This window comes from Misgurnus anguillicaudatus, chromosome 20 (assembly GCF_027580225.2).
Source record: "Misgurnus anguillicaudatus chromosome 20, ASM2758022v2, whole genome shotgun sequence".
NCBI classification, from domain to species: domain Eukaryota; kingdom Metazoa; phylum Chordata; class Actinopteri; order Cypriniformes; family Cobitidae; genus Misgurnus; species Misgurnus anguillicaudatus.
Window position 1 is genome coordinate 5,648,014 of NC_073356.2, and position 27,709 is coordinate 5,675,722.

The following is a 27,709-nucleotide window of genomic DNA, read 5'->3' on the forward strand; positions in this document are numbered from 1 at the left end:
GCAGTCCTTAAATTAGTGGATACATCATTCACAACACCTGTCTTCCAATGGTTTGTGCGTAATTGAGTTTCAATATTTAATTAGGCCACGTGGAATATTTATTAGGTCATGTGACGGTACTTGCGCCCTGCTTGAAGACGCCAGCCCCTTTTTGTTAATGAATGGAAATTAGGTCAAATTGGCGTGGCCAATGCTGCGTCCGAAATCGCCTACTTCCATACTATATAGTATGCAAGAAGCACTACTTTGCCTACTATATAGTATGGAAGTATGCGGTTTCGGCCGCAGCGCGGGTCGCCTGTACTGTGGGTGGCGCTAATGAAGTCAATGGACCGTGTTGCCAGACGTATGTACGATCAATAATGGGAAAAATCCCATAATGTACGATAATTTCCACATTTTTGAGAAACTTCAAAGGGTCATTGCAATAGTATGGCTTCTATAATCAGTGATCTATCTGTGGATCCCACATCTACCGTTATATTTGTGAGGATAACGTGAATTACGCATGTCTTTATTGCTTGGTTTTGGTTAGAAGGGATACAGCTACGGCCTAAATCTCGCGAGATGTTTGGTTTTGGGTTAATTTTGGATTAGGATAAAACAGCGCTCATCAGGGAGATTTCGGCTCCAAACTCTGATGTTAAAAACTTATGGAACTTTTCATACAAGCTTTATCAAACAAAATTATTAAGGAACTCCAATTCAAGATTGTACTTGAGCAATTTTTTTAAAATGGGGGCCACCAAAAAAAAATCTTCTTTATGTTCATTTTGTAATATAGAAGATGAATTACACTTGTTTTTTCATTGACCATATTCATTGTTAAAAAAAGGGAGATTTCGGCGTTCCTGTAGCCCTTCTAGCCACAACTCTTCTCACGTCTTCTCGACCAATCATCGTGGAGAATAACTCTCTCTCTCTCTCTATAATGGCTGTGTTTCGCACATTTGAATTACTATAATTGTACGATAATTTTCTTAAAAATACCATAATTGTGAGCTTCTGGTACGATCCTTGGATATTTACGATCTGGCAACACTGGCAGTGCGTCGCCTGTTCTTTGGGTGGCGCTATTGAAACGGAAGGAGGGAAGAGGCGCTGTTGTTTTTCTCCGTTGAAGAAGCCGATCAATGGCTTCGTAACAGCACATAACTTATACTGACGCTCTTTGTTAGGAGCATTACAGCATTTGCTTTAAAATAAACTGTTTCTGATTTCTGTCGTATTATAAACCTGGAAGTCCCAAAACAGGTCAGTGTATAATGTATTTATAACTTTTAATAGGACAATGCTAATCAAAGACTATCAATGAACTGACCATCCGAACAGACGCGTACATAATTGCGTTTTATGAATAAAGCAAATCAAACATAATATTGGCACCAATGTTATGATCGGTTGATAAAACGACATTGCCTGCCTGTTTGCATGCAATTGCTTAGACATGGTGCAGCAATACATGAGGGGAATATGTTTAAAACTTCATGAGGTGATGTACCCTTCATGCCATTAACTCTGTGGCATTGACTTAACAACATGATGTACTTCACAAAACAGGATACTTTACACCTGATCTATAGGCAAACGGGTCATTTAGGCTATTATGCAGAAGTATGTCAATACATTGTAGTAGAAAAAATACGCAGAATAATCTTTAAGTTTGCAGCTCATTAGATTCTGAACATGTATTACTACATGCATCACACAGTTAAATAACACAGTAAAATGTTTACATAGATGGGCCACAAGTCCAGCATACATACATGAACAGTTATCTGGGCTGCTGCGCATCGGCTGTTTTCAGAGCCTTATTTTCTGTTTTTGGACAGGTGAGAATGAGTGCCGAGGCTGCAGACCGGGTTGCAGTGAGCGGCAGTCGACCCTGCACACCACCACAGACCTCCTGGTTTGAGTTTCTGCTTGATCCATCATTACTGGAGCAGCACTTACAGGGGCCTCATCCAGGTATCCGATAGCTTCACATTTATTCTCAGAAAGTCAAGTCAAATGTATTCATAAAATGCCTTTTAAAATGGTGCATTGTTTCAAAGCAGCTTTACATAAAAGACGAAGAAAAGAAACAACAGAACATGGGAAAATATTTATATGCAGTGTATAGAATAGGAAACATTGTGTTTTTATGCAATTTTACTCATAAATAGATTATAATCTAATTTTCTTTCAAACATTTAGTCAATTAACATGACAAATAACAGGCATCATACTAGACACGCCTTTCCATCTGACAATAAAATGGCCCTTAAAAGGAGAAAAACATTTATAAGAGCAGAAATTTGGCACCACATAAGGAATCTGCATTAATACCATGAACAGCAGTGTAAAAGCATAGAGCAATGATATCATCATCCTTAGATGCACCGCAAACCTACAAATTTAAAACAGTGATGTATATAAGATTGTAGCCGGACCATTACAATAAATGCTAAATTTATAGGGCAGATCTGGGCTGATAATTAAAACGTTTTACCATTGTAAGGGTGAGCAATAAAGCAGTAAAGACTTTCTATTTATAATGGTGATTTTCTGAAATCTTACACTGTATTGTGTTTTTTCAGATCCATCTCCTGTTCAGCTGATTATTCAGTTTCTTGAGCAAGCCTCTAAACCATCTGTGAATGAACAGAACCAGGTCCAGCCACCGGTAGACAACCGTAGGAACCGTACACTCAAACTCTTGGCCCTCAAAGTGGCAGCTCACCTAAAATGGGACTTGAACATTCTAGAGAAAGGGTGTGTAAAGGTTAATGTGATTCGCTGCATATCCACACTTCTTAGTTAGAAGATTTGATCTAAGTAATCAATTAGCTATGATAATTAATTATTATTATTTCATATAAAGAATCACTACTTGCATTGCTCATACTAAGGCTTGCAGAATTGAGAACTCAAGCCAGCCTAGAAAATAGATTATTATTGAGATGTAGGAGTGGCCTTTTTTGACTTGGGTAAGTAAACACCCAACTAGTGAACTGACAAGCCTCACTTTGATTTCTTTCCGAGAGCCTAACACTGCTGAATATAATTAATCCTCAAGCGAAGATCTGAGTATTTGCTCTATTATGTGCAGCATTACAGCCAGTTGCAGTACAACAGATTGTGTATACAATTGTAATAATTGTTTATGTCTTTCTGCTTAAATGTGTGTTTGCAGTCTGACCATCCCTGTACTAAACATGTTACTTAATGAGCTACTGTGTGCTAGCCGTGTTCCTCCTGGAGTTAAACATGTGGATCTGGATCTACAAGGCCTGCCGCCCACCACAGCAATGGCTGTTCTCATCTACAACAGATGGTCAGTGTGACGCTTAATTTTATGTGGTCACTAATGAATTGGCTTTATAATTACAAATTAACAAATTACTCAGTAAAATGAAATGATAAACTTAAAAATATATATTATTTTAGTGATGTTAAACATTACATAATGTATTAGTGTATAGTTTTGGACTTAACTATAATTTCTCTGTGTATTTTTATGTTAATTGTTATAACATGTAAACCCTTTGTCTGAACTAGGTTTAATTTTGATTAAATTCTAATCATTATGTATTTATAGTCTGTGTAAAGTGATATTAAATATGTGTTCTGAGTTTGTCATACCAGAGAAAAATGGGTTATTAACCACCCAGCCAAATATGAATGATAACAAACCGCCAACTAAATAAAATAAATAGTCAAAATCTAGGAAAAATAAGCAGCATTCTCAACCCTTGGGGGCTGGGCATGTCTGCTTTCAGTGCTAAAGCCACACGTAGACACAGCTACAACCTGAATGGATGGTCGCAATTATGGAAGGGGCGTGGCCAAGTTCGGTGGCTTCAGTGCGTCATTGAGCGACCGTTTTAACCCCACCTAAATAACCATGAACACAGAAATGTAGAAAAAAATGGTGTAACTTCACAATCCAGTAATACATAGTTTACACGGGGTTCCCACAGGTCATTGAAATCCTTGAAAGTTTGTAGATCTGGGGGGGATTCAAGGCCCTGGGAAGTTTTTGAAAATATACATACATAGATACAGGTCATTGAAAGTTCTTGAATCTATTTTATGCAAGACAATTTCTGGAATAAATCCATATTATTCCCTGTGTAGTGTAGGATATATCATAAAATTTCTAGACTTTTAAGCACACGTGCTAAACTGTTTACTTTAAATGCTTGTATCTTCTGTATGCGAATGTTGATTATTACCAAAATGCTTTTTTGCATAATTGTGTTTGACGTCTCTGGTTACATATGTAACTGTTGTTCCCTCAGAAGGGAATGAGACGCTGCGTCTCCCTTGCCATACTTCCTGTTTGTTGTTATATCAGGCCTGCTCATGAAGTTTCTGATCTTTGGGCTTGTATTTAAATAATCGTTTGTTTCTAACATATATATGCAATTGTAAACTATTTCGTTTAGCAAATGATCAAATGGAAGAGAATTACTTTTACAGTTTCGAAAGTGCGGCATCAATACTGCCAGTTGTTAGTTGTTAGTGAACATAAAGTACTGAACTAAAACTTTTTTTAACTTTCAATGCCTTCTTGTCTTAAAAGGGCTATTCGAACCATTGTGTTAAGCAGTTTTCCTGACAAACAGACTAAACCTGGACCACATCAGCTAAACATGTAAGAATTTTTTTTTTGCCGTCACAAAACATGCATAATTGGACAGTGTGTTTTAGTGATGTTTTTTGTGTGTCTTATAGGATGAACCTGGTCCAGCAGGAAAAGGAACTCACAGACAACATACTGAGTGTGGTATGACTGGTATCTGTTTGTAAAATAATTTACCCTTAAACAGAGGTGGAAAGTAACGAATTACATTTACTCACGTTACTGTAATTGAGTAGTTTTTTTGTGTATTTTTACTTTTTTGAGTAGTTTTTAAAATCTGTACTTTTACTTTTACTTAAGTATGTTTTATTTAAAGTATTGTACTTTGCTACATTTTAAATCATATCCGTTACTGAGTAAAAAAATATTTTAAAAAGCAAGGTGATAAAGACGCGCAACGGATGTAAATGGGCGGGGCCCTGGGGAACGCGCAAAAAGAACCATGGAGACGGACGAGACAGGCGCGCGCTAATGCAGACCCGCCTCAGTTCAAATCTTATGAAAGAAACCCCTGGTCATATTTAAGTGGCCACTTTCCACTGACGCAAAGCGAGTGTTTCATTTCTATGAAAGGTAGGATTCATGCTCTTAAGTACGAAATTGCACAACGCGTTTTTAATACCATGCGCATTATCTTCGGAGGTATAGCAGCTTCGTGTCAATTCAAACACAACTTCAAAACGTCATCTAGAATGCTCAGGTCATTAGACATTGCAGAGAGAGAGAGAGAGAGAGAGAGAGAGAGAGAAGAATAAAGGTCATCAGGTCCCAGGTCAGGGAAGTAAGTAGATAATAAACGTGTCAAATGTATATAGACATGGCACTCATCTCATTATATGCTCATTTAAACTATATATATAGTTTAATAAAATAATGTATGTTACCAGCAATACATCAATTACAACCTTACTATAGTGATTGTATTTACTAGCTGCTGACCACCTTCAAAAGTGCATAACTCACCTGTAAAAATCATTAAACAATTCCATAAATGTTTCTTACTTTAAAAAAGCTTTTTATTTTATTAACTTTTTGTTATTGCACTTTAATTGTAAAGATGTTCCTACAATTAAAAATAACTAGTTTGAGATGTATATTCCCTTGTCGTTTTTGAACTATACTAGAATCCTCCACCTCTCCCCGCTGTAAAAAAAGTAACTTTTACTCTGAGTAAAGTTAAAATGACTTACTTTTTACTTTTACTTGAGTAGATTTACTTTTACTTAAGTAAAATATTATTAAAGTAACTTTACTTTTACTTGAGTACAATATTTTAGTACTTTTTCCACCTCTGCCCTTAAAGGTGCCATGGAATGTAAAAGTGTATTTATGTAGGCATAGATGAATAATAAGAGTCCTGTACATGGTAATGATGACCTATTGTAAATCTCAAACACTATTGTTTCCTCTTTCTTATGTAAAAGACCACTAACAGACCAATCTCAACATAACACCAACTGTGACGTTACACAACATTAACGTTAACGTTTGTAAATTCTTAGGGCTCTATCTTACACCCGGCGCAATGCATCGCAATGCGCGACGCAAGTGTCTTTCGCTAGTTTCCACCCTAATTTTCACGTTTAGCGCCACGTTGTTTAAATAGCAAATGCATTTGCGCCCCCTTTTGCGCCCATGGGCGTTCTGGTCTGAGAACGAGGTGTGTTCAGGCGCATTGTTGGCACGTTGCTATTTTGAGGCAACTAAAATAGACTACGCCATTGACCAACAAATCCTGCTCTAAAGTCTAAAGTCAATGGCGCAATGTGTTTTATGTTATTTAAAGAGCGCATTAGTAATATGCGCTAAACGGGAGGACAACGCGGGTTTGTTTATCACAAAGTACATGAATGCGCAGCAGCACAAACATGCTTTTAAATATGAAAGATTAAAGGATTGAATGTAAAAGATTATTATTGAGTCTCTTAGACATAAATGAGGACTAATTATGAGACGTTAGAAGGCGCAAAGAGCTGCTTCACCTGCAGCCTGGTAAGTAAATAAATGCTTTGCTTTTGCTTTTAAAGGGGATGAGAGATGAGACTCTCATTGGTTTATTGCACGTTATGCCCAAAACACACCCATTACTCATTAGGAGAATATGAACAACGCTTTTCAACGGTGCGCTCCGCGCACAAACCATTTTTCCCGTCGTTAAATTAGCAAAAGTGGCATCGGACACGCCTGTTTAGACTGTGCGCTTTAGACAATGTGCTTAGATCATTAAAATAGGGCCCAAGGTCTGTTTGCACACACACAGAGCTACTGAAATGAGCTGCTCCGAGAAACAGCCAATCAAAGCAGAGCTCAACATTATTATTCATGACCATTTCAAATAAGGTAATAATAGACTATTTGATTCTGGAGACAAATCCTAGGGTTGTAAATGGACGTGGAAAACTGGATCATTTGGCTACTTTAAGTTTTTACAAACCTGTATGTATTGTTTTTGTTCTGCTAAACACGAAGGAAGATATTTTGAAGAATGTTTGTAACGAAGCAGATCTGGGAAACTTCAATAGAAAAATAAAAAACTATAGACGTAAATGGTTCCCCACATCTGTTTGCTCATAAACCTTCTTTAATATTAGCTTGGTGTTTACCTGTAAATTAACGCTTTGTTTCTTAGCTCAGAGAACAAGCAGCAGACTCTATCATGGTGTTAGAAAGAGCTTTGAACATCAAAAAAGATTTCTACATCCACACGCTTCGAACCCTGGACCTGCTGGCAGCTGATCCGAGTTCGGCCAACGGAGAGACAGAGTCGTCGACTGCAGGGTTGAGGATTAGCACCGATGACCTGCAGTGTCAGGTGTGTCACATGACCTATAGAGAGAATAACACATTTTTAACTAGTTAACTCTGCTTTAGCTTTAGTCTTTAGACTGCTGCTTTTGTATGTTACAAGAAAACGCGTCTATATTGTAAACTATGTCTGTGTCAGGTGCATTTTGATTTAGCAGGCATTTACTTTCAACAAGGCTGTTCGGATCATTCAGCATATGAGAAAGCCAGAGAGCACTTCAGAAAAACTCGAGAATTACTTGCAAAGGTGAGACATTTTCCACATAAAGAATCAGTACTCTCATTATGCAGTCATGGTGCCGTGTAAACCAATAAAATAGATGCTTTTATATTAAAAATAATACTTGTTTGCTGATTAGTCCCTTATCAACCAATAAAAATAAAGACATACTATCTTAACTAATCTGAGAGAGCTTCAAACATCACATTATACAGGCATATCATAAAAAAGGAGTAAGCACCTTTGTTTTATCTATAAATCGAAATGATTTAGAGACGGTTTCAGCAGTAACAACATAAACACGCGGCTTTCGTGGTCATCACGTAACTTCCGGAAAACTCTGCAAAGAATAAATAACAATAAAGTCCTTTTAAAGTAGTTTATTTATATAACAAGCTAAATAAACAACACGTAGATTACGGTACATTGGAACCCAAAACATTTTCATTATTTTCGACGAGGTATTTGTTTAAGAGTTCAGTTTCAGCAACTAGTCAGACCATTGCACGTGCACCCGATGAAACAGTCTATAGAGGGTATGCACCAGAGATGTATAGTAACGAAGTAGAACTACTTCACTACTGTACTTAAGTACTAAAAGACAGTATCTGTACTCTACTGAAGTATTATTTTTTTCTCCTACTTCCACTTTTACTTCAGTACATATTTTCGATGAGTTTAATACTTTTACTTCGATATATTTGTTATGTGCTGCATAGTTACTCGTTACACTCAAATGTAACGAATCTTTCCAAACCCACATTATCACTGCCGGAGCGGTGAAACACACACACATGGTGGTCTAAACCAATCAGAGATAGTGAAGGGCGGACCCCTCCCTCCCTCTCACTCCCAAATATGAGCCGGGGTTGTGGACAAATATGAAGCAAAGAGAGAACCAAAGTGCGCGAGAAAGGGCGAGTGTGCGCGAAAGAAGGAAACCTAAATTCATTGAAACACCTTGTACCTTTACTGTACCTATTACCATTATATCGACTAATATTTTATTAATTCTGAATTCTCTATCGCCATATCAGTTAAATTAATCTAAATTATCTGAACAGTCCTGTCTTTGTACTCCTGCTACAGCCAAAGGAATTGTGAGTGTCCTTTAGCTTAAAGGGATACTTCACCGATTTAGCATTCAGCTTTGTATCTGTAGAAACCCGGCAGTATTACTGAATGACCATGTTTCCCTCCATCATTTCCCCCTGAGAGGAGAGATATCTGCATTTTGGTTCTGCAAAAAAGTCCTCCGATGATGCAAAAATCGTCATATTACATCATCGGAGGACTTTTTTGCAGAACCAAAATGCAGATATCTCTCCTCTCAGGGGGAAATGAGGGAGGGAAACATGGTCATTCAGTAATACTGCCGGGTTTCTACAGATACAAAGCTGAATGCTAAATCGGTGAAGTATCCCTTTAAACATTTGAAATAATATAAACAATATTATATTCAAACTTTTGACTGTTTTCTTTAATAACTACATTACACAATACTTGTACTTTTACTTTCAGTACTTGAGTAGTATATTTTTAAAAAAACTACTTGCAATACTTAAGTACAAAACATGTTTAATACTTTAGTACTTCCACTTAAGTGCTGTGCTTAAAGAGCACTTCAACTTCTACTTAAGTCACTTTTTTGATAGAGCACTTGTACTTTTACTCAAGTCTGGGTCCCTAGTACTTTATACATCTCTGGTATGCACATGACGTCACCGTCGGCAAGAGGGACTGCGGTTATGCCCACTGACAGAGCGGCAGCATTTGAGTACAGCGTGACATCGATCCATGCATTGTATATGATCAAATAAAACAGGTAATTGGGTGAACCATAACAGGTTTCTTGTGTTTGTCAGTTGGATCGTCTGTCTCTCTGTCATTTGGATGAGCAGCGGTTGGCAGGTTACTGGAGCGCCTGCAGGACTCTGATCGGAACCTCAGACCCCAGCGAGGCTCAGCTCAGCCCATATGGCCAGATCAGCTCTTTCATGAGGAATGAAAACTATGAGGTCAGCGGAAAATCTTTACCCTCTATGGCATGACTTTTTATTTTTTGGGGAAACAAATATTTCACCTCACTTTTTGGGAGCTTGCGGGTCACTGATAAAATATCCATCATACAATTTATCCCCCCACCACCCCTGTCTTAGAATTGATTTTGTTGCCTCGGGGCAACATTGTGCTACAATGGTACAAAAACAACAAGGTTTTTTATATGCAGGGTTCCCACGGGTCCTTGAAATCCTTGATAGTTTGTGAATCTGGGGGAAAAAATTCAAGGCCCTGGGAAGTTTTTAAAAATATACATACATAGATACAGGTCATTGAAAGTGCTTGATTCTATTTTATGCAAGAAGTTTTCTGGAAAAAAATCCATATTATTCCCTGTGTAGTGTAGGATAATATCATACAAATTCTAGACTTTTAAGCACACGTGCTAAACTGTTCGCTTTAAATGCTTATATCTTCTGTATGCTAATGTTGATACATACCAAAATGCTTTGTGGTATGTGCTTGACACATGAAAACGTCTCGGGTTACATATGTAACTGTTGTTCCCTGAGAAGGGAATAAGACGTTGCGTCTCTCTTTTGCCATACTTCCTGAGTCCCTGTAACGCCGTCTTTGACAATATTTCAGATAGCTATATACTTCCTGGCCCCCGCGTCACCCTGTCTTTGTCGTTAAGCTTCACCATTGGTTGAATTTGATATACACATTCAGACACACTTACCCTTGGAGGCGTCCCCAAAGTGTCACCGCAGTGACGCAGCGCGAGTTCCCTCGAAAGGGAACTGTAACACGAAAAAGGTAACACGATATAACCTTGCTCTCACTTGAAATGTGTCCCCACATTTAGTCTCTGAATTTGAGGGTATTGGACCTGGAAAGTCCTTGAAAGGTCCTTGAATTTGACTTTAATCAAGGTGTTGGAACCCTGTATATGATAAATATATGCATTATATGCATATTATAAGCAATATATGCATTAGGGAAAAAACATCAATCACAAATGATTCCAGCCAAACATGCCCACTTCTAATTGTAACTAACACTGCATGGGTAAATGTTTTCCACATTTTCATATAAACATATAAACCAACAAAAGTGTGCGTGTGTGCGTGTCTTTGTGTGTGCGTGTCTTTGTGTGTGCGTGTCTTTGTGTGTGCGTGTCTTTGTGCGTGCGTGCTTGCGTGTGTGTGTGTGTGTGTGTGTGTGTGTGTTATGCATCATTTTGGCATGATATTGCCTGTTAAAAAGTGGTCTAACTGCACAATGTTGCCCATAAAACGAATTAGTCATGTTTGTGATTAAGTGGAATCATTTGTGATTGATGTTTGTTAGAGTTAAACTTTCTAATGCATATATCTTATCAGATAAAAAACCTTGGTGTTTTAGTACCCTTATAGCACAACGTTGCCCTGGTCTAAGTATGAAAATAAAAACAAAGAAAGTCTTCAGACAATCAAACATACTTCTTTATATACTGCGCACATACACATATTTTTTCTGTAAAATTATTTCAATTTAAACATGTTAAAAAGTGATATTTATCCTGCCAATTGGTGGCACTGCATCCCATGTGGCTTTGCTTTCAACAAGTACTGCTCCACCCCCAAACAAAAGGTCACAACCACTTCAGCCCCTCATTTCATTGGAGAGACTTGTCAGGTGATATTATACATATATATATTTAAAAAAAATAATTAAAGGGGCGGTGTGAGGCTCAGAAAGGTAGTTTGTTGCCCGAGGGCAACACTGTGCTGAGAGGGTTAATGCACTTTGATAGATTAAGCCCTCATAGAAACTTGAAATTTAGCTGCTGTTTTTTTTCCATATTTGCAGTAGGCAAGACTCTCTACATTAGGACCAGTTCAACAAAACTCCCTTCTAGACTTTACAATCAAATTCTCAGTTAGATTTTCCATCTAATAGTGTCAAAGTTGCCTGTTTCCACTTTTGTGTCTTTAAACGCTCGTTTTTTGAGGTTGACAGCTTATAAAAACTTTTTTGCTTGTTAGCTGTACACCTTGTCACACAGCAGCTTTTAGGTATTATTCTGTTTTTAAGTTTAATCTGTAAATAAGTTTTTATAAACTTTTATAAACAGGCAGCTTTTCATAGTACTCATATTAGTAGAACTGCGTCCACTAGGGGGGAAGGTAGTCGATGATGCACTTTTTTCTCTTTAAAGGCTGAGTTTTACGGCTTGACAGCTTATTAAAACTTATTTCTGTTTTTTTTTGGCTTGTTAGCTGTACACCTTGTCACACAGCAGCTTTTAGGCATTATTCAGTTTTTTGTTATAAGCCAGAAATGACAAGGAGGTAGAGCCCTGCAAGCCCGTCGGGGCCCGACGGGGCCCGACAGGCTAAGCCCATTTGGGCCGGGCTCGGGCCGTTCTTTTTTTTTACAGACCGGGCTCGGGTCGGGCTTATTTTAACGTCTCTCCTCATTGTGTGTGTGTTTGCGTGTGTAGCAGAGACAGCGCGCATCTGAGGCTTACATTAATGGGTTTATCCTTTAAACGTTACTTTTGCTACGTTTACTCCTTTCATTTACACACCACCGTTTTCGACCCTCATAAACGGATTCGTTCGCAAAAGCTGCAGACCTTGTTTTAGTTTGAGAACTCAAGACGTTGCGCTGCTGTGTAAATGAACGTAGATGGAGTCTTATGTAAACGAACAGCTCATGTTAATGTGACAGGCGCTGTCAGTGACAGCGCATCATTTTCAAAGTAAAAATTATTTTTATTCAGGTAAATGGAGGTTTGCAACGGAGGTTTTGACAAAAATAGTAAACATCTATACCAACCAGCTATTATAAACGCTATATCAGATTGTTTTAGCATGTATCCTTATAGAAAATGTCTGTTTTATATTTATGTTTGAGTATTGTTAGGTTTGAATATTGTTGTAATGTTGTTGTTGTTTTGTTTAAATTTATTTAGCTTATTACGAAAGATAGACCGTAATTTTAAACGCCATACGCGTTGTAAAGGTCAATTTGAAGGGAGAATTGTAATGGGTCAGATATTATTTTCGAGTTTAATTTAAGTTTTTCTTGCTACTTTAAAATGAATTTCGTTTCATATTATTTGTCTCTTAATTTTAATCGATGTTTTGTTGATAAGTTTTGTGAATATAAATGAATAAACACAAAAAAATCAACGTCATATTAATATTTAATGCTTGTTTAGCCAATTGCGCTTTTTGCTATAGCGGAGGACGTGCACGGACCTCGCACACTTTTAAAAATTAACGTCATACTAATTTTTATTTATTAATTGCACACTGAACAGTGACAGTTAAGGGAAGATAAGTTATTTAGTGTTTTTCTGAAGAATACAGTCAGTTCGTACAAAAATGTTCAAATGGACTATAAGATCATAAAGATGAACTGTGAACAATGAACTATTAACTCCCTACATTAAAGCAATAAGCATTTCTAATCTGTAGGCTAAAGCTATACTTCACCTCTTATTACGCATCCGAGAGAGAGAGCGCGCATCAAAGAGCGCGCGCGTCAGAGAGAGCTTAAAAGTGATTGATATTGGTCTCGGGTCAGGTCGGGTTCGGGCTGAAAAAATTGCAGGCCTTGTCGGGCTAGGGTCGGGTAGGGCTTGAACACTTCGGGCCAGGGCCGGGTTAGGGCTGGAATTTTTGGCCCGTGCAGGGCTCTACAAGGAGGTGGCCTCTCACAATACAAAGTCAATGGAGACGGTTGGATTGTTTTCCCCCCCGTTGGGCGTGGTTTTCAGGTTATGACACGCTGCGCTCTGTCTCTATTTGACAGGTTCGGTGTGCAGTTCACAAAAAAGTAATCAACACCCATGAAACATTTCTCAACCAATCAGAATAAAGCATTCAACAACCCTGTGTTATAACTAATAATAATCAATACACCAAAAAAAACATGCTTAATAATTTTTTACTACAAAAAACATGGTTAATTTTCGTAAAGGCAGATTGGGAATGTATTGACCTGGACCAACAGGGACACTTCGGTTGTTGGGCATTGGTGACCAGACCTTTAACAGCAATGTAGACAAGCAGAGAACTGAATGCTAGAGGAATGATCTTTTCAAATGACACTTGAACACACAGAGCTACTGAAAATCTTATAACATTTTAACTCCTTTCCAAAATTCTAAATCATACATATTTTATTTATGTCTCTGTCATACAGGCAATAATTGAGGCTTTTATTAGGGACAATGTCACACTAAATCTACCCAACAGCTTCAGACATTCTGTTCATCTGGAGCTACTGCACAAACTTCAACAAGGGTGAGACGCTAATTGATGCTTTTATAAACACGTATGGTTTAAACGTAAAAATAAAAACAGTACACATGTCATAGTTTTAAAGGTCCCGTTCTTTCTGGGTTTTTGAAGCTTTACTTGTGTTTACAGTGTGCAATATAACATGTGTTCATGTTTCACGTGTAAAAAACACGGTATTTTTACACAATTAACTTATCTTTATATTGCTGTTTTCACTGTCCTATAAACGGGCTGATGTCTTCCTTGTTCTATGAAGTCCCTCCTTCAGAAATGCATAACAAGTTCTGATTGTGTAGTTTGTTTAGTGTGTTGTGATTCGACAGCAGTTTAGCCAGAGCCGTTTGACCTTATATGGCTACTGACCTAGTCCTGTGGACGGAGTTTAGTCAAAAACTCTTATACTGACGTCATTAAAGTAGAATGTAGAGGGCTGTAGTGAATTCTGTTCAAGAAAATATATCGCCTGGCAGTGAACTTTAAGCTTTATCATTTTGCAGATATTATTTATGCACTTACAGCAACATTACACACTAACTAAAGTTTGAAAAATGGGATCAGGAAGAATGTGACATTTAATAAACTTGAAAAAATCTTACTAATTGGAGGCTGCCATTGTGTTTTTCATTACACATGACATCAAATGGTTGCAATAAAACACATTCTATTAAGGCTACAGCAAGGTAAACATGATAAACAAGTCTTTAATCAGTAGATTATAAAATGAGTTAAAACAGAAGTTCAGAGTTATAAACACGCACAGACAGCAGGTGGCAGTATTTGGTCTGCATTAAAAATACAGCATCAGGTCTTCTGTTCAGCACTTTCACAGTGAGTAACTTAATTGAAGAATAATACAGAAAATATACTAATGAAACAAGATCAAAATAAAGGTGATCTGAGAGGTAAGAATATAAAATATTCTCACATGAAAAACTATAGTATGTACCATAGTATTTATTATAGTAAACTAGTAATATTTCACAACAATCTTTACACGTCATCCATTTCAGAACGCAAAACATAATGGCGGCCTCCAAAGGTTAAAATTATTACATGTTGGGTTTTTTAAGTAATGTTTTAATATTTAATGTTTTTCTTTAAATTAAAGGTATAGCGGAAGATTTTTCCCGAATTATTTAAAAGAACCGGCCCTTGATATTTTTTAAAAAATGCACACGCAACACTCCCGAGAGGGACCGCCTGTTAAACGCGTGCACGAGACAGAGAGAGAGCATGCAGGAGCTCAATTCTTCTCTTCTCTCTGTTTACAAGTTTCTGTCGGCATGTTTACCGTGTCTGTGCGGTTCGTGACTTGTGCCAGGGCTAGCATCGCTAATCATAGCTTACATCAACTTTTACTAGCAGTGATTTTAAATGGATTTCTCCAAATAGCATGACAAAATGTACCTTTCCAGTAGAAACTTCGCGTGGGAAGCCCAACCTGTCCTATTAGCTCACGCCAGCGTGTGAAATAGTCTCCCATAAACACTCTGGTCTTGTTTCTTTCTTTATAGTCCTTTCTCTTCTTGTCATACAATTCGTAGACACTTTTTCTTGCGACCCTCAGACATTTCGAAAAAAAACACAGTGAGAACGCGAGCTTCAATGAATGTTTGAAACCGTAGAACAACACACATACACGTGAAAGTGCGCATGTGCAGCAAGCGAACCTAGAGGCGAGCACGTACGACAGTTATACGTCAACATATAATCAGAATGATTGACATCTGGGATGACCAATAGTCTTGATGATCCGCCCGGAAAACGGAAATCTTCCGCTATACCTTTAATTTTTATAGTTACAAGCATACAAGTCTTCATAGTCAGGGTACCTTTTAAGGTGCACTGTTTTTACTGGAGAAGAAGCTTCAAAGCCAGTTTTCCATTATGGGAATTTTTAAAGTTTGTGAAAAATAAATGAAAATAACTTTGTGTGTTTTGTGTCAGGGACAGGGTTGTGGAGGAGGTGTGTCATAAACTGTGTGTGTGTAACGCAGTGAGAGACTCGCTGGAAGGTCGAATTCTCAGTGTGTCATTTCATCAGCTGCTTCTGAAACCCAGCAAAAATGACATCAACTTCCTGCTGGAGGTACAGACCAAGCACCCACTCATTGCTGTGTATTACAGTCATTTTATCATGCGGTACTGGTGAACCTCTTTACTCATTCTATGTTGACTCTTGTATAGCTCAGTGTTGAAGGTGTAGAGCTATGTGTTAGTAGCGCAAAAAGTTGTGGGCGTTACTTGGACCCAGGAAAAACACATACTGATTTCCTTAGAAAATCACTTTAGATAAAACTTCTGCCACATGCCTAAATGTAAATATCAACTGAAGTGGTTTATTTTTCATTAATAAACAGTGGCAATATCAATAAAATAAAAGACACAAATGTTAAATAAATCATTTGTTATTAGTCAGAACAAATAATATTTCTTTACAGTGTTTTCTCTTGAAACAAAATCCTGTCGCTGTCAGTACTCACAGTTGTGTTGTGTCTGCAGGTGTGTGCGCGGTCTGTACATAACACGTCTGAAACAATCAAAAAGAAAATGGCTTTCTTCATCAAGTAAGTATAATTACAAAGTTTCGCCAGCAGTTTTTCATTGTAGATTTAATGTCCTTGTTTGTATTTGCAGGAATGTTTGTGAAAGTCTGGAGGATGTTTCTCTGGCTCTCATGGTGTCGTCTCATCAGCTTCTCACAGAGCTTCTCGGGGACGAGGAGAAGCGGCTCCTTATGGAGCAGATGAGGAGGAGCTCAGCCACAGTCAACCTCAACGCCAAACCTCTCCCTTCCTTCTATGATATTCCCAGTATGTCTTTGATTTATATTTAATCTGACAGTGTGAATTATAATCAAATGCCTTAGGGGGAAATGTCATTTAACTGGTTATTGTTGTTTGTGTTTTGCTCTGGACAGCGACTGCCAGCGTCAACATCGGTCAGCTTGAACAACAACTCATTCTCTCACTCGATGCTCGACAGATCAGACAAATTGTTATTGAGCTTCACGGGATGGCCGAGCGACCCTTCTGGAGGGTCAGCAGTAAGGTAAAATGTCACAAATTTTACTGCAATAAATTACAAAATAAATTAATGCAGTCAATCTTTCAAGTGTGCATCAACTTCATAATTTAAGTCAGTGTTTCCCAATCCTGGTCCTCAAGCGCACCCTTCAAAAAAAGTTTTAGATGTCTCCTTATTTAAAACACCTGATTCAACTTACGAGCCTTCTTCCAAAATGGTAAACATGTCTCCCTAACAAGCTGATGAGTTAAATCACGTGTGTTAAATAAAGAGACATCTAAGGCTACGTTTATCCGTGGGCGGATATTTTCATTAACGGACATTTCAACCTCTCCGGTTTCAAAAATAATATTGTGCACACATGTCAGTTTTCAGAAAAGTGTTCATTTACATGTACCCGTGCATATATGCCGTCAAGAGAAGCTCAAGCCAACGTAAGCCACTCACCGGCGGCGCTAGTGGTGACGCGGACTGGTTCTTTGTGTTGGAGGGAGGAGTTGTAGCAGTAGGTGTTCGATGACGTCAAAGTACCGCGAGACTGATTCGAAATTAGACCTCTACGTGTGATTTCTCAACTCGCTCTCGCGAGATTCGTTTGTCTCAGTTTACATGCAAGCGTGCAAACGAAGGTTTTCAAAATATCCACTTTGGCCGGAGTTTTTAGAAAGAATCGGTTTCAGAGGCGAAATCTACGTTTACGTGTAAACGAAGGGTGCAAACGAAGGTAAATGTCTCCGTTTTCCAAATAACCATGTACGTGTAAACATAGCCTAAATTTTTCTGGGAGGGGGTGCTCGAGGACCAGGATTGGGAAACACTGTTTTAAGTAATTGCATTACTCAAGTTATTTTCCAAATTAGATGCCCATATGCATGAGGCACACTAGTCAAATGAACCAGGCTTTGGGGGTCGAAAACACTCGGGAGGGGTTTGGTTTGGATAGTGTGAGTGCGCCCTAGAGGTCACTTACTGTCATTTGTGAAATGTGTAATTTATGTGCCACATATTGCTCTATGTTAAATTGGTCACCTTAAACTCAGCAGTTGAGCCCTGTATTACTTTTGGGGGACTAATTGGGATGGTTGAATGTTATATTTAAATAGTTTTAGTTTGATAATAGTTTTTTACACTTTTTTGGAAAAATGTGTCTTATTAGTCTTAATAATTGTTGACTGTGTACTTTAAACTAAGATAAAGTGTTTGTATGTATTTATCCATTTTATTTTGTGTTTTCCTTAGTGGGAGGTTCCAGCTGATTATGTAAATGTAATACTAGCAATAAAAGATAACCTGACTCGAGACCTGCTGTACATCTTAATGGCAAAGGGGCTGCACTGCATCGATGTAAAGGTATGTATCCAGACAGGATCAACATCAATGACGTACAATAATTACAGTTCATATCATGTCAGGATGTGACTTTTGCAGACTTCTGACAGCCAAGTTTTCCAAAATGCTTTTTGCAACAGTGACAATTGGTATTTTAATGCAAGTTATATTGTTATATCTGATGATATATTTATAAATGTTTATAATATTTACATATTGTTTCATGTAATACAAATAATATTCCTTTGATGTTTTTAAAAATACAGCTCCTGATCTCGAAATAATGTTAAATCATGAAAAGGTTGTAAGTCTTATTATTACATGGTTTTGGTGGATTTTCTGTGGTTGTTATTTGATGGAGCCTTTGTTTCGTTGTGTGCGACAGGATTTTGTTCACGCTCGGCAGCTGTTCACAGCATGTCTGGAGGTGGTAACAGAGTTTTCTCCTAAGCTGCGTCAGGTGATGCTCAATGAGATGCTCTTACTGGAGATCAGAGCGCATGAGGCGGGTACTGCCGATGGCAACATGGAGAGACCTCCACCCGATCTGGTCAGCAGGGTACGAGGATACCTGGAGATGAGGATACATGGTGTGTGTTTATACTTTGAACTGTCAAGTTTTTTCTAACTAATATTTTGACAAATTCAGGGTTCCCACGGGTCCTTGAAATCCTTGAAAGTATGTTCATCTGGGGGAAAAATTCAAGGCCCTGGGAAGTTTTTGAAAAAATACATACATAGATACAAGTCATTGAAAGTGCTTGAATCTATTTTATGCAACAAGTTTTCTGAAAAAAACATATTATTCCCTGTGTAGTGTAGTATAATATCATAAAAATTCTAGACTTTTTTTCCATAGTTGTGTTTGACACATGAAAACGTCTCTGGTTACAGATGTACCCTTTGTTCCTGGAGAAGGGAACTCGCGCTGCGTCTTTCTTGCCATACTTCCTGCGTCCCTGTAATGCCGTCTTTGGCAATATTTCAGATAGCGATATACTTCTTGGGTCCCGCATCACCCTGTCTTTGTTGTTAAGCCTCACCATTGGTTGAATTTGATATACACATTCAGACGCACTTACTCCTGGAGGCATCCCCAAAGTGTCACCGCAGTGACGCAGCGCGAGTTCCCTCGAAAGGACACTGTAACAATTTATCTTAAAAGGTAACACGATGTAACCTTGCTCTCACTTGAAATGTGTCCCCACATTTAGTTTCAAGTCTCTAGGCCTTATCGTTTGGTCTGCACAATCAGTTTTACGGCAGAAAAATACAGCAGTATACAGCAAATACGGATGCTTGACCCCTAAATATTAAATAGTTGACTTAAATTTTACAAATTTAGTTAATAGTAAGAGCTCAAGCCCTGTTTTCTTACTTGCAAGCTTAGAAATGTTTGGGGTTCTAAATAAAACAATTGGAAAGATTCATCTCATTGGGTTTGCCCATTTTAAAATATTTTTGTTAACATTTGAAGTTAAATTTAATAAAGATAATGGCAGTGTATTTAAATAGTCGTTCTACTCTTATATATATATATTTCTACTACATGGGCACAATCTGTGTTTTTTGCTGTCCAGTCAAATGATAAACATTTTTATTACCTTTGTCTCTGCGTGAGTAAATTACATCTCAGCTACCCATGTGTGTAGCAGTATGAACACTGTTGATGGCCGTAGTTGTTAGTGATATAAGGAGATATACTGTTTTTTTGTTTTGTTTGTAATATGTCATCAAAATGTTGATTTTGTCAGATATTCCAATGCGTCAGATTGTTGGTGAGGAGTGTGTGGTTTTTATGCTGAACTGGAGAGAGAACGAGTATCTGACCCTGCAGGTTCCACAGTCACTGGTCAACAACAACCCATATGTCAAGGTGTCTGTACCCAACCTGTATGAAACGCCAGCATAACCTTTACCTCTTTAATCTCAGATTGTCATAAATAACATTTCTCTGTACTGTCACTGGTGCAGCTGGGGCAGCTGATAGCATCCACCTGTAAGGAGCTGCCGGGCCCTAAAGAGAGCAGACGGACGGCTAAAGAGCTCTGGGAAGTTGTGGTGCAGATCTGTAGTGTTTCCAGCCAGCACAAACGCAGCAATGATGGCAGAGTCAGTCTTCTGAAACAAAGGGAGTCTTCACTCGGCATACTGCCCCGGTGAGACCTTACAGCTCTACATGACCCTATGAGCTTTGTCATTTAACTTCATACTAAAATGATACTGTGCTTGTTAATGCTGCAGTTCCTGCACATTTTTATGCATTGTTATATTCTTTCTATGTTCTTTTTTATTTAAGGAGCAAATTCATGACTTTTATGAAAAAACTACGGGTAAGTGGGACAATTTTCTACATTCACTGTTGTATCCAAGTCTCAAGGCAAATTGAAATTTAAACTCGAAAGAAAAATGCAAATCCAACAAGTAACATGAAGAATAAACAATCTTATTTATCTGTTCACAAATCAATTTTGGACACATACATTTTTAACTTTTTTTTTAACTTAATGTCTAAGTTTTGTGGAGACATCAGCTTGAGAGTCTGATGCCATGAAGCAAAAGAGATTATACTAGCAAATCCAAAACACTCATATTCACTTAAGTTGTTATGTAAAATTGTTTTTATTTATTTTTATATACATAAAGCATTATTATAAAACGGCTCATTCTAATTGGCGTTCTAAGCCGTGATAAAATACCCCGGTAAACCCCACGGTTCAGATCGCATTACATAAGTATACCTGTGCCACGGTTGCTGCGTACTGATTTATGAAAATAAACACCACATTCTTTAATCATATTTTTAATGTGTCTACAATTGCACAATTAATGGCGATATCCAGATAAATGTCAATAAATATTATTTGGTCATCTCGTCAATAAAGAAAACGTTCCCTGAGGAGTTTCAACCTCAAATTCATATTTCCGCTATCCACTGGGTAGCGATCTTACGCAACTTAAACACTGACGCATTCACTCAACACTGAAAACACAGTGTAAGTTTTGATCGGGCTCTGAATCTGATCTCTTACAAAAGTTCTTCACAAAAATGGAATTATCTCCTGAAATTTGAGAGGTGATAAGAGAACAAATGAAGGTAGGATGAAACTTTTTTTAAAGCGGAGCATCTGTTCTTTCATTTGATATATTTTATGTTTATTTAAAGAAGATCATTTTTCTGGAAGCCATTAAACTAAAACTGGGTGGCAACTTAAAAAAAACGCTGACGGGGAAAGAGTTAAGGTTAAGCATGCTTCCAAGCATATCACTTCAACAGTTGCACAATATAAATATTAATGTATATTTTAGATTAATGTTGATTTATAAAAAGAAAAACACCACAGTCTTAAATTATTTAATTGTGTCTTTGCTGCGTCTGTGTTGTTTGTGAACTGCGCTCTGTTGCAGCCACACTTGATTCTGAGGAACTACTTTGTTTGGCGGAAGAGTATTTGTACTAATATAATTACAACTTATTTGTGTTTTATTTTATAAAATCCTGCTAACGTTATGCATATGAAGTAACCGTTTTATAAAAGCAATAAGCCCCGCAAAGCAGTGGGGTTACAGTGCATTTTATAACAGCTAAGGGGGTTTTAGGCATTCCGCTTCACGTCGTGCCTAACAACGCCCCTTAAAGCGGAGTCCACGATGTTTGAAAAACGGTTTGGAAAAGGAGACAGGCCGACTACCAAAACACACTTATAGCCAATCAAATCAAATCAAATGCTGGGTTGCGTATGTGTGAGGTGGGTCTATCAACAGAAGGTCCAGATTCTATTGGGGTAGGGGCGTGTTTGTTTAGGTGATTTCAAATATCAACATTGGCTTTCAAACATCATGGACTCCGCCTTTAACTGTTATAAAATGCACTGGTAACCCACTGCTTCTTGGGGCTTATTGCTTTATTAAATTAGATAAAATTATGTAAAATTTTTCTGCTTTTTGTTTTTCCGTTTTAGGAGCCACTGGTTCTGACGACACTCATTTCTTTGTTTGTGAGACTTCATAGTATCGTACGGGTAATACACCGCTTACAACAATTATTTGTTATAGGCTATTGTAACATCACATCAGCGATGAGGTTTTAGACAGGAATGTATTCATTATGTAAATTATTTGCACATTATTTATGCATATTATGTATTTTTCCAGGATGATATAGTGAATGAGGTGACCGCTGAACATCTCTCCATATGGCCTTCGTCTCTGGCCAAGTACGGTGCTATGTTTTACGATATACCTGTCTATGTAAAGACTGATTAATAATAATAAGAATGATGTTTTTTGATGGTACAGTGTTTGAGTCTGATGGTGTAATGATGATGATTTTATTGGATTTGCAGTTTACAGTCTGTGGACGTTGAAGCTGTGGTTGTCACATTAAAGGAGTTGGTGAACTACGCACTCAGCCTGAACCCCAACAATCAGTCTTGGCTCTGCACACAGGCCGACATTTACTTTGGTGGGTAGTAGACTTGTGTTATTTCTTACAACATTGGAAAATGGACGCACTATTATAAGCCTCTTTACACAAGATGAGAGCAATGCATAAACAAGTTTAACAACGCAGGTATAAAACATTTAACAGTTGCTAAATTTGTGCTCTCAAACTTAAACCAAGTTATATTAATTGAACACCAAAATATCAAAATCTAATGAATGTAAAAGCATGTAAATATAAAACAGAAAAACAGGGTTTGCTTTAACACTTATTCATATAATTCAATTAATGTTTTTAGAGAGGAAAAATTTAATTACATGACAACTTTTAAAAATGTGAACTCTTACAGCAGCAGTTTTTAAGTGTTAATGTGTTAATTTTTGTTTAACAGTCACCAACCAGTATTCTGCAGCAATGCATTATTACCTACAGGCTGGGGCAGTGTGCTCCGATTACTTTACTAAACCCGTCCCACCGGATGTTTACACGGACCAGGTGCGAAAGTCTAAAATAACCTGCAGTTAACACACTTCTCTGTTGATTTATCTGATGACATGTTATTGATCTGAAATCTTGCATACAGGTTTTAAAGAGAATGATCAAGTGTTGCTCGCTGTTGAACTGTCACACTCAGGTACCGCACTGCATCTTTGTCACAAATCCCATAAGAGATGATTGTTGATAAACTCATGCAGTCATTGTCTGCAGGTGGCTGTTCTCTGCCAGTTCCTGAGAGAAGTCGATTACATGACGGCATTCAAAGCCCTTCAAGAGCAGAGCAGGTGAACTCGTGCAGCATGTTGTGTAGATACTTACCTGAAAAATTGGTCAAGTTTTAAGTTTTGGTTTTATTGTTCAATCCAACAGTCATGACTCCATGGACTCTTTCTATGACTACATCTGGGATGTGACCATTCTGGAATATCTTACATGTATCCTTTAGAAAAAAGTTAACTCCAGTCATTGTAAATGTATCTTATGTTTTTGTTTGTTTTTAACATTATTGTACTTGTGGACCTCAGTGTTGACTAAGACGGAAGCAAATAACAATCCTGTGCAAAGTCTTAACCATATTAGATGCTTCGCCAAAAAAAAAATCTAACAAAAAGATGTTTAACTCTTTCCCCGCCATTGATGAGTTATCCCGTCAATTACGAGAAAAAAATCACCGGCAAAGACAAGGTTTTACGGCAATAGATATTTCCGCTATTATCACTAGGTGGCCCTCTTACACAAATGATAAAACACTGAAGCATCCACTGATCCAAACACAGTAAAATCTCTTTGTTTGTTTTTGAAATCGCTCTGAATCTGATCTCTAACAAAAGTCCTTTACAAAAATGCAATCATCTCAAATTTTGTATTTTTTAAGAAACCTACGCATATTTAGTGTATACTTTTCTGGAGGCATTAAACTTTTGTGAAAATCATAAAAAATGCTGGGGCTGGCTGGCAACTTTTTTTTTTTGAATACCTACCCAGGTGTCCCTAAAGTGATGATGTTTTTAAGAATAATGTCATCAAAATACTTTATTTATTAATTTCGGTTAAATCAATCAAATCGTATTTAATGTCATCACTCTTTGTTTCCCTATGGTCAACTTGTACACATATTTTAATGTAACGTTGTAGGTATTTTGCCCCAAGCATTTTGGAGATCTTGTAACAGTTATTCAGTATTATGATGATGAGTGTTTGGAAATCTTTATGGATACTCTTTACCTCATTTCTAGTTATTAGGGATGCATATCAATTAATCGCGATTAATCTATAGCAGAATAAAAGTTTTTGTTTACATCATATATGTGTGTGAACTGTGTATAATAATTATGTATATATAAATATGCACACATGCATGTATAATTTTAAGAAAAAATATATTTATATATTAAGTATTTATATTTATATATAATATAAATTATACATAAATATACAAATGTATATGTAAACATGTAAACATTGCTTAAATATATACATGCATGTGTGTGCATTTAACTATACAAAGTTATTATATACAGTACACACACATATATGATGTAAACAAAAACTTTTATTCTGCTATAGATTAATCGCGATTAATTGATATGCATCCCTACTAGTTATACGTCAGAAACTAGTCTAATACAGTATGTCGTCATATGTCGAAGTGAAAGAGTTTTTGACTTTTTGGTTAGTTAATCCATAACCTTTGCCCTCAGCCATTCATCACAAACGAGGAGAGAGCGACAAACGACAAGTTGCGGTAAGCTGTGTTTGAGTATCATTCAAGAATCACGCTGCAAGACACATTTGAGCTTCATTAAGATGTCTATTACACATGTAGAAATCGCCGCAAAACTGTGTCATGCAGTTATTGTCACTTAAAAACAATTTTATAGATTTGGACATCTAGTTAACTGAACTAGCTCGCCTAACTAAATTAATTGAACAAAATTAAGCCAATTAATTTTTAAATGTAACAACATTACACAAAGAAAACAGCTAAATAAAAGGCAAGCTTTCAGTACATGACTTTTGGTCAGATTTTGATGTTGTTGCAGACAAAGTCTCTTTAAAGTCAATATTGAAAATTGTTTCTAAACACATTATAAATGTTAGAAATGTATTGCTGAAACACTCCAAAAAGACTGTAAACCATGTAGTACTGAATTGCAAAATGAAACAGCAGGGAATCCTGAATGTTTTTCCAAGAATTTGATAACTTATTTTAGTTACTTGGCTTGGTTGGGTGATTAATAACACATTTTTCTGTAGTGTGACAACCTCAGAAACACATTTAATCACATGATAATGTATTATTTTAAATAATAAACTCAACCACAAATTATTTGCAGATATAACCGCATATCGCGTATCATTGGTATAAAGGTATAAACAGAAATGTTGGCCAAGTTTTCATGTTAATTTATGTGAGAACCTTTTTGTCATAGTATACATAGTAAGACGACAGATCTTGTGTATAGTGTAAGGACCACAGCAATCAAGTAATCTCACGGTCCAGTAGTGTGAGTTTGCCTTAAGTGTTTATTTCATGTCCACGATACTAATGATGTTTAACGCATTTTAACAGATTAAAGCCATTGGACAGACAGAGCTCAACTCCAGTAATCCAGAGGAAGTCTTGCAGCTTGCAGCTCAAAAAAGGAAGAAAAGATTCCTGCAGGCCATGGCTAAACTTTACTTCTAGAACTTCAAAAAATAAATATTTTTTTACCTGATTCAAATTAAAATGTGTGTCATCTTATGTCTTTAAATGCATTCAAACATCATTTTCAGTGTTCAAACTAATTGTCATATTTCACAGTTGTTTATGAAATTATCATACATATGCAAATGAATGCTTTTGGAAAAGGTGAAATGTGTAAATAAAGTGTACATGTATATACCATGAACCATACATACTGTACAAGGAGCAAGAATTAGGAGGGATTTTTTTGTTTTGAAAAAGTGATTAAGTGATTTGCCATTATGGTGTACTTGGGGAAGGTTATTGAATTATTTTTTTTTAAATGATTGTAGTGGAAGGCTGCAACATAAAATTGAAAAACAGTGAAGGGGGTCTTGTTGTATGTTTTAATAATCACACATGCGCAGAAGATTATGTTTTATCTTTTGTGCATGTGCGAAGAGCACTATTAAAGGGATTAGAGCGGTTAGGCCACATTTACACTGCCTGTATGAAATGACTCAATTCCAATTTTTCCCCTCAAGTGGCACAGATTGTATATGACCCATGGACGTGTAAGCAGGAAAAAGCACATAAGAGTCCGATATTCTCAGATCAGTTTCAGGCCTCATTCATATGTGGAAATAGATCGAATATTCATTTGAAACATTTATTCGCGTCCGCAATATAAGCGGAAAGGTCGGATATTCCCATGTAAGGACATGCTGTGTGTCATTGAAAATGTGCAACGTCATGTGCGACACCGGCACATCATGTTAACTTAGGTGGATACACCCATGATCATATGGGCTGCATCTGAAATCGCATACTGTGGCTGTGTCTCAATCAGCTCCCTTGTTCAGTAGTCAGGGTTTTTCTGAAGCTCTCCAACTGAAAATCATGTGAGACAACTCAGTAAACTTCATGAAATGCTTTATAAAGACAAAAAATAGTTTTAATTAAACGGGGTTTGCCGCTTGCAGTCAAGGGAGGAGTTGAAAACCATAGACAATAGCCCTGTACCAAATGGCGGACTTCATGTGGGCTTTCGGTCTCATGGCACCTTAAATTGGCATGCTCGCTTAGTCTATGAGTCCGTAGTTTGTCCGATCTGTCATTTTTACGTTCCGAAGTGTGCTCAGTAGTGCCCCCTTTGCACCCTTGATGCGGTCTTCGGTGAAGGTCTGCACTACCTGATGTCATCAAAGTGTGGAAGTCCACAAGTCTTTAGTGTGCTATTTGGGACAGGATCATTATATACGTAAACGCCTCATAGACTGACGCTGCCTATTGGATGAGGTATCAGCGCAGCCGCCACCTTGGATGGGTCCCCAATCCCCCCTCCCTGCATTTATTTCTACTGAGGAAGGTGTATCCCCAAACACAATAATCAAAACTCCTTGAATTTTTATCAGATTTTTACACAGTTTGGTTACACGTAAGTTACAATGACATAATGTTATAAATGGTAAAATAACCAATATTATTTTTCAATCTTACTTGTGAAAGGTAATCCCATGCGATCTGGTATCAATACTGTGCCATTATTGCAACCATAAGCTGCACAAAATACAGGCATAGTTGCTTGCTCTTCATGGACTCCTATTGACTCTGGTGCTAAAGTAGCGTGAGTAGACTCAACCAATATGGCGGATTAGGTTCCAGCACGTCATGTGATACGGCATCTATATAAAGGCCCTGTCCCAAATGGCACACTCCGGACTTGTTGACCTCCTCAGAGTCCACACTTTGATGACATCATGTAGTGCAGACCTTAGGGACCCTTGACACA

General features: G+C 37.4%; 1 protein-coding gene across 2 annotated transcripts; it reads left to right on the plus strand.

Annotated features, from left to right (window-relative positions):
* The first annotated feature begins 1,047 nt into the window (after positions 1-1,047).
* Positions 1,048-26,185, plus strand: ints8 (integrator complex subunit 8). 2 transcript variants are annotated; one of them, XM_055219762.2, is made up of 28 exons: positions 1,048-1,254; positions 1,833-1,968; positions 2,580-2,754; positions 3,176-3,316; positions 4,568-4,639; positions 4,720-4,771; positions 7,257-7,439; positions 7,572-7,679; positions 9,518-9,670; positions 13,854-13,954; positions 15,899-16,040; positions 16,454-16,518; positions 16,589-16,764; positions 16,872-17,002; positions 18,218-18,328; positions 18,693-18,897; positions 20,062-20,183; positions 20,282-20,466; positions 20,607-20,640; positions 22,270-22,329; positions 22,463-22,524; positions 22,654-22,772; positions 23,143-23,246; positions 23,335-23,385; positions 23,460-23,533; positions 23,619-23,683; positions 24,950-24,993; positions 25,822-26,185. In XM_055219762.2, exons 2-28 carry the CDS (start codon positions 1,839-1,841, stop codon positions 25,936-25,938), a joined length of 2,982 nt encoding a protein of 993 aa, XP_055075737.2. In that variant the 5' UTR covers positions 1,048-1,254; positions 1,833-1,838; the 3' UTR covers positions 25,939-26,185. The 2 variants fall into 2 exon arrangements, with proteins under 2 accessions (XP_055075737.2, XP_055075738.2); XM_055219763.2 differs by having other exon boundaries at positions 15,905-16,040.
* The last annotated feature ends 1,524 nt before the right edge of the window (positions 26,186-27,709 follow it).